At 51.8% G+C, this 13,598-nt stretch overlaps 4 protein-coding genes across 4 annotated transcripts; 1 reads left to right on the forward strand and 3 right to left on the reverse strand.

Annotated features, from left to right (window-relative positions):
• Positions 1 to 414: 414 nt before the first annotated feature.
• Positions 415 to 5,337, reverse strand: STEHIDRAFT_91724 (uncharacterized protein). Its single transcript, XM_007300199.1, has 15 exons — positions 5,160 to 5,337; positions 4,740 to 4,893; positions 4,160 to 4,255; positions 3,962 to 4,105; positions 3,654 to 3,899; positions 3,408 to 3,595; positions 2,757 to 3,345; positions 2,604 to 2,702; positions 2,307 to 2,549; positions 1,651 to 2,253; positions 1,526 to 1,588; positions 1,366 to 1,459; positions 1,045 to 1,311; positions 845 to 986; positions 415 to 781 (listed from the first exon to the last, which is right to left on the reverse strand). The coding sequence occupies exons 1-15, from the start codon at positions 5,268 to 5,270 to the stop codon at positions 617 to 619; spliced, it is 3,204 nt and encodes a 1,067-aa protein (XP_007300261.1). The 5' UTR covers positions 5,271 to 5,337; the 3' UTR covers positions 415 to 616.
• A 154-nt stretch (positions 5,338 to 5,491) lies between these two features.
• Positions 5,492 to 8,167, forward strand: STEHIDRAFT_73504 (alpha-1,6-mannosyltransferase subunit). The gene is made up of 8 exons (XM_007299421.1): positions 5,492 to 5,729; positions 5,801 to 5,939; positions 6,006 to 6,179; positions 6,238 to 6,462; positions 6,547 to 6,653; positions 6,717 to 6,955; positions 7,027 to 7,199; positions 7,262 to 8,167. Exons 1-8 carry the CDS (start codon positions 5,583 to 5,585, stop codon positions 7,663 to 7,665), a joined length of 1,608 nt encoding a protein of 535 aa, XP_007299483.1. The 5' UTR covers positions 5,492 to 5,582; the 3' UTR covers positions 7,666 to 8,167.
• A 70-nt stretch (positions 8,168 to 8,237) lies between these two features.
• On the reverse strand, positions 8,238 to 9,725 carry STEHIDRAFT_153207 (uncharacterized protein; the record flags this gene model as incomplete). The annotated part of the gene is made up of 3 exons (XM_007300200.1): positions 8,238 to 9,285; positions 9,351 to 9,446; positions 9,511 to 9,725. 3 exons carry the CDS (start codon positions 9,723 to 9,725, stop codon positions 8,238 to 8,240), a joined length of 1,359 nt encoding a protein of 452 aa, XP_007300262.1.
• A 1,786-nt stretch (positions 9,726 to 11,511) lies between these two features.
• On the reverse strand, positions 11,512 to 13,327 carry STEHIDRAFT_49746 (galactose mutarotase-like protein; the record flags this gene model as incomplete). The annotated part of the gene is made up of 8 exons (XM_007299309.1): positions 11,512 to 11,637; positions 11,710 to 11,846; positions 11,928 to 12,122; positions 12,185 to 12,305; positions 12,377 to 12,457; positions 12,869 to 13,084; positions 13,141 to 13,194; positions 13,259 to 13,327. 8 exons carry the CDS (start codon positions 13,325 to 13,327, stop codon positions 11,512 to 11,514), a joined length of 999 nt encoding a protein of 332 aa, XP_007299371.1.
• Between the last annotated feature and the right edge of the window lie 271 nt (positions 13,328 to 13,598).

Raw genomic sequence — 13,598 nt, forward strand, 5'->3', positions numbered from 1 at the left:
GCGTTGCTGTCGAAGACGAGGTGATCGTACTGACAAAAAAGTGCTCAGCAATCGACGGAGGAAAGTCTGTAAATATAGAAAGGAGACTGCTCACCTTGGTCAGTCCCACAGGACTCACTCCATGGATCAGAATGTCGTGGATGGCGTGCAGATTGAATGCCTCTTCATCCTTTGTATAAAAAGAAAGTAAAACATGTATCACTGCCGAGAATACAATGATACAGTCGAGCAATGTCTCCATTAGCGTAGATGGCTGTTGCTGGCAACTCGAAAGTCGTGAAAGCGGTTTGGGGTGACCAGAGGGATGTCGACATGAGGCCCATAGAACAAAGGAGCGCAAGCAATACGACCACGCGCGAAGCGCATTGACTTAGGGATCAAAGAAGCGATCATATCACGGCATTTCAGTCATGGGGCACAACACAAAGAGCTCGGAGCCGTGAACAGAAGAAATGCAAAGAAATAATACAATATAGAGTACACGGGGTGCGTCCCTTCTCCAACCCTCCGCAATATAACGATCATCCCACCGCGACTTTAGCAGATGATACGTGTATAACATGCTTCAATAATCCCCGAGAAGTGGGCACCATCGAAGTGCAAAGACAAAGCTACCTTATCTCCTCTCCCTAACATAGAAGTGCAACACGATATAACTCGCCGTCGTGAACGCGACGAAGAATATTCCCAAGAGCGCTACGTTGGGCCACCAGAAGGACTGCGCCCTGAAACCGAAGGTCGACAAGATCGTCGCAGCAGGCACGTCCAACTCCACGCCGTACTATAAGGATATTGTTTAGTTAACATGATATTTGAGGGCGATCAAGGGCAGGCAGGAACAGACCTTGAACTCCTTGAGCTGTAGGTAACGAAGTTCATTGACCACGAGAGCCTCATAGGCTGCGTGGAAGAACGAGACGGTATGCAACCACTGAAGCCACGGCACGACCTTGTCACGATTGATAAGGAGACCAGTGAACAACAAGCTGAAGAAATCCATGACCATGAGCGATGAGCGTTACCGGAGAGTGATCGGCGACGTACTTGAATAGCATGACCAATGTCCCGACCAAGTTCCCGACACTAGTACTCTCACAAGCCACCGAGATGAGCAAGACGACGCTCGCAGTGGTGAGATTGAACAGCACGAGCACGAAGAGGAACTTCCAGAATGTCGATACAGAAGGAACAAGGCCTACGAGGCCGTACACGATACCACCGAAAAGGAGTGGCGGAACCACGCGCAGCGGTAGGATGTCGAAGAGGACTTTCGAGGAGAAATACGTGAATGACGAGTAATAGCCATTAGACCTGAGGGAAGCTAGTGTGAGCAGTGAGAGCGATATGAAAATGGGATCTGCGTACCGTTCGCGCATGAAGAGGATCCGCTCGTTGGCGAAGAGACCCAAGCTCGACAAACAAGAGAAACCGAAGAGCGCTAGGGTGAAGAAGAATACACCTGAGGGAATGGCTCCATATCAGAGTGACGTCGCATAACTGCAAAGAGAACGAGCATATGTCGCACCAAGTCGATTCTGGAAGCCACCGATGTCGTTCGCCACATTACGGAAGAACAAACCACATATCACTATACCACAAAAAATAGTGTTCATCAGTTACTGAACCCCACGAGGAACAACATGCACTCACAAGCAAGAGCAACCGATCCCATATAATGTGCGGTCAAGAGCGCCGGGTCCCGGTACAAGTTCTTGAACGCCCTCCCACTCAAAATCGAGAACTGTGTGGCCCAAGTCGCCCTCTTTCGTCCCCTCAACAACCCACTCTCCAGAGCGACATCCCTTGTCTCATCCATCCCGGCCCCACTACCATTCCCATTACTATGTCCATTCTGCCTCACCCGTGCAATCTCCGCAGCGATACTCTCCGAGACGTCGCTCGAAGCATACTGATCCACGAGTGAAGCAAGACGAGGTGATAATGGCGGGTCACCGGATTGAGACGTGAAAGTGACTGCTTCGAGGAGTTGGGAAGTTTTCCGTTTGATGTAGTTAGAGGAGGAAGAGTCGGCGCGTGCGCGGACTTGGAGTTCGGTTTCGTCTTCGGAGGTCGAGGATTGGCCATTGGAGTGAGAAGAGCGGGTGGCGAGTGCAGAGGAGGCTTTGTGAGGAGAGAGAAGGCCACGTTCTTCGTCGCGGATATTGGATTCTTCAGCATCGATGGGCGTCGCTGCTTCAGTGGCTGACTCATCGCTACTGCGAGGCTCTTGCGATGCCTGCATAGTGAGATCGACTATGAAGATATTTCAGCAGGGAACTAGACGAAAACACATGAGAGGAACATACTGAGGTAGTCGGCGATGTTGAACCCTGGCGGACACGGTTGTCCGATACCGTCGAAGTAACCTTGACACTTGGACATCTCGCCCGAATAAATCATCTTTCCTTGTGCGAGAAGTACGAGCTGATCGAAGAGAGCGACGATATTGCTGCGAGGCTGATGGATGGTGAAGACGACGGTACGGTTGTAGTCTCGAGAGAGCGAAACGAGGCTCTCCACGACGTTATAGGCGTTATAGGCGTCGAGACCTACAAAGTCAAATCAGTTCAGCAGCACCATCAATAAAGAAGAAAACCCCTTACCGCTGGTAGGTTCGTCCAAGAACAAGATGGACGGGCTCGTAACAAGCTCGCAGGCAATCGACACACGCCTCTTCTCGCCGCCGGAGATAGACCTCTTACCTGTAAGAGTGTCAGCTGTAAGCCAAACGAAAAAAATCTCAGAGAAAGACATACCGGACTCGCCGATCCTCATATCCTTAATCGTTAGAATGCCCAACTCATTCATAGTCTCCAACGTCCTATACTTCTTCGCCTCCAAACTCATCTCCCTCGGTAACCTCAACAAAGCCGAATAAAGCACTGTCTCATAGACCGTCAAAGTGCTCATCAACGTATCCTCCTGGTCCACATACCCTACCACTTTCCTGAACTCCTCCGACGAGACCTCCCTTCCATTCACCAGCATAGTCCCACTCACCGTACCCCTCTTATTCTTCCTGGCCAGAATATCGAGGAACGTGGACTTTCCGGCTCCAGAGGCGCCCATGATGGCCATGAGTTGACCTGGCTTGGCGCATCCCTGGATGGAATCGAGGATAGTGCGGTTTCCGAGCTTGTACGTGACGTTCGTGAAGTGTAGTGAGGCGGGTACATGATCCGTCATCAGTCGCGAGACTTCGCTATCCGGAAGCCTGATCTGGCCAAAGTCGCTCTTCCGCGCTCTGCCGCCGTACCAAAGCACCGCAGAGATGAGGACAACGATCAATCCGGCGCCGGCGATGCTCAGCGCCACCCATCTCGTGTTGTCGGGCTTTTCGGGTCTCTGCAAGGGCAGAGTCAGTTTATCTGCGTATGGGCCGTCTCAAGGAGGAATAGAGCGCTCACGATGTAGCCTGGGACTTGGGAATAGTGTAGACACTCGCCGCCGTCGCAGCTGATGCTAATGTAGCCGTCGCCGAAGACATCATTGATGAGCTGATTCATCGCCGGCTCCTCAAATTTGCAGTCCGCGCCCGTCTGGCAACTAAACGAAGCTGGGCCCTTGATCTCCTCCGTTAGGAAGTCGTCGATATCTGTTTGTACACAAGGACTCAGTCTTTCATCTTACACAGAACTTAGCAGGCCACTCACTGATGCTTCCATCCTCGCCACAGATGAATCGACCAGGGACACAGCTACACTTCATATGTTCACACTGATAGACCGTCGTGTTACTATCGTAGCCGTTTTCGACTCTCGTGGTGCAGGCATCTAATGAGCAGTAGAAGGACTCGACCTGAGCCGTCCAGAACTGGAAGTCGCACGTCGAGTCGAGTTTGTTGCAGCTGAAGGTAACCTGTGGCGGGCGATCAGGGAGCATGTCCAGGATCTTCTGGTCTGCAGATGGATCATTGTTACTCCCAATACGATGACACCGTAAGAGAGGCGACGATGCTTACTGGTCACATCACAGAATTGGTGATTGCTAAAGACGGTTTCGCCACCCTTGTAACAAGTCATGTTCCCAGCAATATCGTCGTCGTCTTCCGTGTCGATCCCACCTGCTAGTGGGAAGCCGACACAAGCGTCGTTGGTCTTGCAGACTGTTGCAAATCGTTATATGCTGTTCATCATGATCTTGTGGAGAAATAGTGTACCATTGCAGTTGATACCTCCCCACCCGTTCTTACACTCGCATTGCTTCCCATCCTCCCGAAGATGACGTGCATCGCCGTCTGCCAAAGAATCACATTCTGAACGCAACAATGTCAATATTCATGCAAAGACAACTTCCGATTTTGATGGTGAGGGTTAGATTAGAGAAACCCGCTACATTGCACCTGATGCTATACGTGTGGCACCGAGCACCGTGTTGGGTAGTGCGTGCACTGGTTGATGCCGAAAGAATCGAGTTCGCAGAGATCTACGACTCTTGGTCACTTTGATTAACTGGACGCAACATGCAGCGACCCTGTATGCAAAGAGTGCTACGTTTCTCCATTGCTCTCCCCTGCACCGATACAGTCAAAGTGTCCGGTCTCCGCCGCGGAATCAGTCTCTCTGATTGCCCCGCAAGGACACCTCTGCTGATGGAGCGGGAGTAGTCGCAGCCTGAAAGCCATGGTCGAGTCGTAAAAGGAGTACATGACCTCCAAGGGATTTGTCCGGAGGCGACTCCGACACACGGCCTATGCTGATATGCACCGGAGTGACTATGGCATGAGAGAAAACACGCACGTGGTGTGAGACAATCAATTCCGCCCCATCCTGGAGGACACTTGCACTGTCCATCATATGGATCACAGTCTCCGTACTGGCCGCAAGTAAACGCAGGAAGCAAACAATTGAAACATGGTGGGCATTTGTCGAATGATCGTGAACTGTCTAAAGCCTGCGGGATTCAACATGGATGAGTTTTGTTGTCATAATATCAGGACATATAATCGTCTGTGCAATGGTCTCCTGGATCACGAAACGCTCCATAGCTCCGTACACGAACGTACGGACACCGCTGGTTCCATCATGTTCTATCGCACCATACGACTGCAGCCACCGAAATCTGTCCCGTTTGTCGCTCAGTTTTCCGAAGTCCATCGCACAGACAACAGATAAAGCAAAGATAACGCGTCAGTGCAATCAAATATGATGAACACCCACCGTCAATTGGTTCGAGAGACTATAGCTAGTAGTATTGCTAGACCGCGAAGACCGTGCTAGGGCTAACGGCAGCGTTGTAACTAGCAATGACCATAGGATCGTGGAGACCATAGCCGAAGACGATGACCTTGCGTCCTCGTCGAGCTAGACAATGGAGGTGGGCGGTAAAGGTGTAATGGACAGTGATGCTCCTCGGCACACGCAGTCCCCAGCCATTTACCCCTGTACCTGCCCAATTCGTCCAACACTCTCACGCTGTCTCTGTCGCGCGTGATGACGACACGTCCCCGTTCAACGCGCAGAAAGGTTGACGTTGAACGGTTGCCTCTCATCTTTCTCTCATCCATATCCCTTAGGACTAAGATCAATTTTTGGTCATTAACTCGAAACAAAGATACAGAGACGGGCTGTCAATACAGAGCTATGAGCTCTCTACTTGATGGTTTAATCCTCGCCACAGCTTCCGTCCACGTCTTTCTCGCCCCGTACACCAAAGTAGAAGAGTCATTCAACTTGCATGCTACCCATGATGTTCTCATGTATGGGGTGGGGCCCTCTGCACTACCAAATGTAAGCAGCTTCGCGAAAACTGTCTCTATAGGTAACTTATGTGGTAGTGCCATGGTGTGACGAAACTCTAGTATGACCACTTCGTCTTCAGCGGAGCAGTACCCCGGTCATTCATAGGCAGTGTACTCCTAGCATGGATATCCACTCCAGTACTCTATGCTGCAGACCACTTTAACCTGCTACACTCTAAGTTTGACCTCCAGCTCATCGGTATGTTACTACATGATCTCGACGTTGACCTTGGGCCACTTACACGCCAATACGCTTTTGTTTCAGTTCGTCTCGTCCTAACGACATTCAATGCCATCGTTATTTGCCTCATTCGACGAGCGGTCTCTCGTCGCTTTGGTCGTGGAACCTCCGCTATGTTTGCCATACTTTCATGCACCCAATTCCATCTCCCTTTTTGGATGGGTAGAACCCTACCGAACATGTTCGCACTCATTCCCGGTGCGTCCATCTCTCACCACATGCACAGGACCAAACTGATAATGGTGTTGTCAGCAAGTGAATGTCTCGTCCTACCTCCTCCTCAACTTGGAACCTAACGCCCTGCGGCCTTCTACCCTCAACGTCCGAAGAGCTATCTCACTCTTGACATTTACGGCCGTAGTCTTTAGATCCGAGGTCGCTCTCCTCTTAGCAGCGATCTGTCTTCAGTCTCTATTGACTGGCAGCATCACTTTCGGATCTCTCGTTAAAACAGGACTGGTGGCTGGTTTGAGCTCTATAGGTCTGTGACGTTTCGTTCTACATCCTCGGCTCGGCATCACGAATTTGACGGTCTACTGACTCCTTTCCCATGGGCCATTTCCAGGTTTGACTGTCTTGGTAGACTCTTACTTCTGGTCACAATGGCCGCTGTGGCCAGAGCTCTACGGCCTTTACTTCAACGTATATCAAGGCAAATCAGCTGAATGGGGTGTGCGTTCCTAGCTTTGTTATTCACCATCGCGCTCTTCATCTTACATAGTGCCACACATACAGGTCTCGCCACCACACACCTATTTCACCTCGCACCTCCCAAAACTCTTGCTTTCATCTCTACCTCTCGCATTCCTCTCGCTTGTCCTGCCTTCGTCGCCCCGAAATCGAACCTGGACAACGTTTCTTCCACACATACTCTTCGTTCTCGGGCTGTCTGCCTTGGGCCACAAGGAGTGGAGATTTGTCGTATACGTGGTCCCGATGTTCAACGTTGCTGCCGCTAGAAGCGCGCATTGGTTGTAAGTAGTAAACCTTCCCCGAGTGCTCCACTTGTTCACCATAGTGAACTTGTCTAATTGTATGTGCGCAGGACCACCCGCCGCGTCTCGACGATCTTCGGCCGCATCTGCCGCCTCATCTTCTTCGGACTCCTAGCGGGCAATATCGCCGCAACGTACATCCTTACGCGCTCAAGCATGGTCAACTATCCCGGTGGCGTCGCTCTCGCCACTTTCAACGACCAGTACGCCAACCAGACGAACGGTACGTTTCGAAACCCCCTACCATATTTTCCCCTGTCACTAACTTCTCAATGTTTCTTATAGTACATGTTCACATCTCCAACCTCGCCGCCCAAACGGGCGCCTCCCTCTTTCTCCAGACTCGCGCTCCTCCATACCCTACATTCTTCCCCAGCCTCCACCCAGCCTCCACATCCACGAGCTGGACCTACTCAAAAACCGAAAATCTCACACTCGGCTCGCTCACCGCCGACCGGCGCATCACGCACCTCATCGCGGAATCTCCTGAAGCTAAGGTAGCAAAGGGATGGAAAGTGACCGGTGCGTTGTATGGGTTCAAGGGGTGGAAGGTCGACAGGGCATTGGTGGGCGATTTAAAGAGCGGGAGAGTGTTGGAGCGTGGGGTGGGGAGTGTTTGGGAGAGGTTGGTGGGGGCGTTGAGTATGGAGGAAGAGGAGATGTTGTGGATTTTGGAGAGGGCAACGTGAGATTGTAAGGCCCAGAGCTGAGATGGGTCATAAGCGTTGGGCTAACTTACAAGTGACACACATGTGTCCCCGACACTGCTTTCGAATGGTAGGATTTCGTGTCACTAGGATCCGTGCATTGGGTTTAGTAAGTTTTGATTCCGAGAACAGTACCGTAGAAGTGCGATGAGCGGAGTAGAATCCATCGAGATACACAAAAAAGAACTATGCTATGTCGAGTATGTCATGCATGAGAAACCAGAAAGCGAAAACAGAATAAAGATACAGGAAATTACAGGCGAGATACGGAGCCTACATGCAGGAAACTAGAGAAGGATGAAAGCGAGAGCACGGAGGTATGGGCTCCTGTGCGGTGAGATACATGACATGCAGAGAAGAAAAAAACTAGAACAAGCTAAAAGCGGGAGCACGGAGAATATTGGATCCTGTGCGGTGAGATACATGGCACACAGACGGAAATGAAAGAGAGAGAGAGAGCGAGAGAGAGAGAGAAAGAAGAAAGAAAGAAAGAGATAGAGAAAAGGAAAAATAGAAATCCCAGTCGTGAAGAACAGAAACGGAAATGCTTGCACTCAAGCACGCTTCCTCGCAGCAGCAGCCCTCGGCGTCCCTCTCGTAGCAGGCGTCGGCGCCTTGGGCTTCGTAGCAGGCGTCGTTTCCTTGGGCTTCGCAGCAGCCTTAGGCTTAGCCCTGCTCTTCGCCGCTGGCGCCGTTTCCGGAGGTGAGACCTTCGCCCGCTTTGTTCTCCTGTTCCCACCCTTGCCCTCAGCAACGGGTGCAGGCTGCTCGTCGACTTGAACCTGCTCGTTCTCGTCATCTCGCGCCCTCTTCTTCCCCCGCCCGACCGCCCCCGTCGTGCTCGCAGTCCCCTTCTTGCCTCGACCCTTGCCCTTACCTTTCGGTTCGTCCACCTCCATCTCCTCTTCCTCCGACTCATACCCGGCATTGTTCGTTATAATGATGACCTCACGGCCATCTGCGAACTCCTCCAACGCCTTCAAATCATACTCGCCGAGCTTGGATCCCCATATCGTCTTGCCCTCCTCCTCCTCGTCTGATTCCTCTTCGTACTTTTTGGCCTTGGCTTTGGTGCTGACCTTCTTCGACGGCGGAGTAGGTAGTTTTGGAGCACGCGGTAGAAGATGGGCAAGGGCAGGATTGGCGGCGAGGTAGGATGCCTGGGGCTGAGTTTTGTGAGCACCACGGGCGGGGAGTTTTCGGATGGGACGAGAGGTGGCTGGGGATGAAGAAGAGGCCTCTGGGGTGGATGAAGAAGGGTCTGGGGTGGATGAAGGCGGGTCTGGGGTGGTTGAAGAAGAAGCCATGAAGGCAGTAAGGGTTGGTGAAGGTGAGGGGGCGGAGGCGCGTGCGATGTTGGTGACGGATGGTGTGCCGGAGGGGATAAGGGGTGGGGAGGGTCTGTCTACGAGAGTGATAGAGGATGACCGTGAAGTAGATGCGCGGTTCATGTCGAGGTCGGTCACTGGCGTGGTGTGTCTGGTGTCAGGGTCGCTGACACTCGAGGTGACCTCATGCTGAGGTGAGACGACGGGTGTCATCGCCGCGTTCGCATTGTCGTCTGAGGTAGTACTTGGGATGAGCGATACCAATAGATTGACCCTAAAGTGTAGAAAGTCAGTTTGGACATTTGTCGCGAAGCATGGGGAGAATAGTGTTGGACTCACTGCTGAGGCGGTACGACGGGTGTCACCGTCGTGTCAGCGGCTTTCGTATTGTCGTCTGGGGTAGTAATTGGGATGGAAGAGACCAGTAAATTAACCCTATAGTGGAGAGAGTCAGTTTGGGCATTTGTCGAAAGCATAAGGAGAGGGATGTTGGACTCACTGTTCTTGCAGATCCCGAATCTGTTCAGCGATAAAGGGATTTCTTGTGTCTAGGCTGGCTACAATATGAGACTTCAGTTCTGCAGCTATCTCTTGCGTCCTTTGAAGGACAGCAATGATAGTCGCGGTTTGGTGCTCGTAGCCCTCGTGGAGTGCGACCAGGCGGGCCTCGGGCATGGGTGTGGGTGTAGCGGAGATGTCGGTAATGGAAGACATCGTTGTGTCAGAGGATCTGGTATGTCAGTGAGTAGTGGGGGGTAAGAGACGAGGTTGTGTTGGTGTCTGCAGCCCAAGAAGCGCGCCCTTTATATACCCGTGGTTCCTTTGCTTTAACTTTGCCACCGCGAGCTTTGTCCTCGACCCGAGGCAATGGCGCCGACGGCACGGACAACAAAGAAACAAAACGACACAAAGAGCATCAACGGCTGATTTCGGCACAGCCCAGTTCTAGGTCATAGCAACGCAAACATTATGGCCCTTTCATGCCTAGATACGATCGACCACGAGGTCGTGGGTCGTGTCTCAGCGTTTTGGACAGAAAATATTACGACGGACGATTTATGATGCGCTTTCATTTGGCTGGAATTGGAGAACTACCGCTCCTAGATGGGCACGGGTGTGAGAAGAAGAAGTTCCATATTACTCCCAAGATAAACACGGCATTGGAGGAGCGATAGAGGAGGTTGCACCTCCATGCCGATCCCAGAGCCATCGCTTTGAACTCGCTTGCTAGCTGTGCACCGAGCTCAAAGCAAAGCTGATTCAGAGTTCTGCCAGCTTGAGCCACATGAGACAAACAAGGCCCATCCTGAGAAGATAGCCGAAGACTCCACGACAAGGAGTGCGGTGCTATGTTCAGTTACGAGCCTTTGCTAGCGGGAGTGAAACGGAACAAAAAGGAAACTCGGAACGGGTAGCGCTTGCAAATCTCCGCCCGGAAGGTTCCGCGACAGATATTCGCAATATTTTTCTATATATTTCTGCTCACAACCGCCATGTCCTCTCTACCATTTGCCCAGCTATGATCCTCTCCGCTCATTTATCTCGTCAGCCTATACTCCAAACACTATCCCGAGCTCAGCATGCACCCGATGTTGTTAACCGAGAATTTTGTCCTGCGTTGGTCCTGCGCGCAATGACAGCGTGCCACTTGTGGTGTACGCGTAGACCAGCAATATCGAGGATGCTCGTCGTCTCATCCTGGAACATTAGATCTCAACATAGTTGGACTGTATGGAGAGTTATCTCTTTACATTGTGTCCGCTATCGAATATCTCGGCAGTATCTCTGCCCTCCTTGACCCAGACGCTTGCGGCGATGTTGTTCTTGCGGACACCAAAGGCTCCTCCTACGCACTGCGCTTGGTCACGGTTCTGTTCTGTCGAATCTGGAGGACATATTTCAGACGCGCTCATCGCTGCCGGTGGAGACATAAACAATGCTCTCTTCAGAGACGACTTCCTAAACCGCTTTCTATGGGCTATTCGACACCGTAACGATCACATCGCCACTCATCTTCATGTATCAGGAGTGTTTCCGGCCGATCTAGTCTTAGGCTCACGAAATCGGCGAACGCTTCTCGGATGTCTACATACGAGCCTGACGCGAGCACTCTGGCTGTTGCGGAAATGACCTTGACTTGACGAGTGCAGGCGAGAGGTCATTGAAGAGTGCTCTCCAACGGACTAGACCTACAAGCGTTACCCGCGTCCGAGGTCGGAAATATTTTCGAGATGTCTTGTACGATGTTTGGCTTCCCCATAGTTGTATGGGAGGATAGGATTGCCAAGCCGGTGCGATGAAGAGGTCTTGATACATCCACAGTAACATCCATTATCTCTGGTTAGATCAACAACACCTAAATACATCATTCGTTCCTTCGATACATATACAGGATATAATCCGACTTCATCATACATCCTCGCGAGAACCCTCACCATGGTCATCGATAATATTCACCCACTCACACTCATCGTACACCACATCACGCTCCTCCGAAGTCTCAAAGGCTCTTCGGGCTCTTGTACAACACGTCCATCCTCACAAAGTTGTTGTATATCTCGCCTGGGCCGAGAATGGTGTCATATCCGCTCGGGTTTGTTGAAGGGTGGACGAACGAGGCAATCGGCTATATACCACGATTATGATAATCAGTTCTTTGTTCTCAATTTATGGACGAGGCGAAGACCCGGATACGTACCTCGTGGAACTCGAGGAACGCCGCTCCACCAGCGGGATAGCCCTCTCCAGGTCCCGCCTTTCCACTTCCACCGTGTATTTTCTTTCGCGCGCCATCGCCCGTCGAGAAGTTGTACGAGTAGAATTGCACTCCAGACTCTGTTGAACAGGTAAACAAACAACGACGCATGACAAGTTAGCTCAAGCTTGGCGAGGGGTAGAAAGAGGAAACCAGCGTACGGTTAGTGTCAAATGAAAGCTTCAATCCGCTCTTCTCTGACGCGAGCTCGACGACCGGTGAACCATGATGCTCTCCAAGAATAGTCTCGACGCCATTGTATTCAGGCGTGAGGTCTTTCTCGGCGATATGGTGTGGAGCGGTCTCACGAGGGGAGAATACGTAGAAGTGATCTACGAACACGATGTCGTCAGAGACTGAGCGGGCTTTAAAAAGGCAAATATAGACGTACCGTATCCGCCACCAAGCGACCCCTCACCACCAGCTTCTGGGAATTTGTCCCCGATGAGTTTGCCAGAATGCTCGTGGTAGGTTCCCGCTACGGGGTTCAGTTTTCCAGTAGAAAGACCGGTAGAGTCGATCTCGACGGTGTGGGATGCCTACACGCCACACACGATGACGATCGAAGAATCAGAAATGTACACCGCGAGAAAGAAGGAATGTTGCGTACCTTCATTGTCAATGAGTGCCCCTTGACGTTCAAAGCCTGCGGGTCGTCTTTGAGGGAAGCATCGAGGTTGAATCCCCAGTGCTAACCAGCTCACGACACATGAGCGCATTTCCCTAAAAACAGCCCAAAAGGAATCCTCACCTGCGTCAAGTTCACCGGCGTGACGATATTTCCCTTCCCCTCACCCACGACTTTCGCCCTATAAATAAACACCACACTTCCTAGACCCCACTCACCATCCCCACTCGACTTCTTCGGCCCCAACAACCCCACCACCACTTCGACCAACAGATCTCCGGGATACCCCTGATCCCCACCTTTCGACAGATACCTAAACAGCGCCGAAGATCCGGACGGGAACACCTTCTGGAACGTATCGATTTCCCGCTCGCTGAACAAAACTCCAGGAACGTCCTGCTCCTTTACTCCTCCGCTCGCGATCGCAGAACGCGAGGGCGCTATGGCGTCAAGGGGGAGTGGTTCCCAATCGACTTGGTCGAAGCCGGAGGGACCGCCGTGAAGAGACACACCCGGTGTGGCGTCAGAGTTGGGAATAGGGGCGATAGAGGCGGTAAGGCCAGACGTGGTGTGGGTGAGGGTTCGGGGGCCTGCAGGCACTCGGTTCGTGTAGCGACCGATGATGGTATTGGTATACTTTTGAGTTATATGACCTTTGGGATCTTCGGGCCCTACGACGAGGTCGTGTGTCTAGTGATTGAGTTAGGTGGGTGGCGCTAAGCGTCGTATAAAGGGATCGGACATACACGGCCATCAGTCTGGACGAAGAGACGGTGAAGAGTTAGGCCTCGAGGAAGAATCTGTGTGGCAATAGTGTGTTTCTTTTAGCATCTGCAGGGCAGTTGAGTGGCTGATTGAACGCACCTCAATGGCCAGCGATGGCGTCAGTGACGGCAACGCCAACATAAGTGGGGTAAAGCCAGCGTCCGTCATCTTCAAAAATCTTCGAGTAGATCCAAACAAACGACGAAACGATAATCAAGATGATAGTGAAGGCCTCAAGTTGTTCAACCTCTCGAAAAGGTATTCAGGAGGAGCTACAGGAGACAGAGAGACTGATCGATCAGAATCAGATTCGACGTGTGGGCAGGTTGGGGTCCTTATGTACCTGCCTAATTTCGTTATCGTTGGATCCGGGCGACTGAGGTCGACGTCAACGAGACGATGACTGTAGCGACGACTGGCCTAGGTCGGAGGAGAACGG

The sequence above is a fragment of the Stereum hirsutum genome (assembly GCF_000264905.1).
Source record: "Stereum hirsutum FP-91666 SS1 unplaced genomic scaffold STEHIscaffold_2, whole genome shotgun sequence".
NCBI classification, from domain to species: Eukaryota; Fungi; Basidiomycota; class Agaricomycetes; order Russulales; family Stereaceae; genus Stereum; species Stereum hirsutum.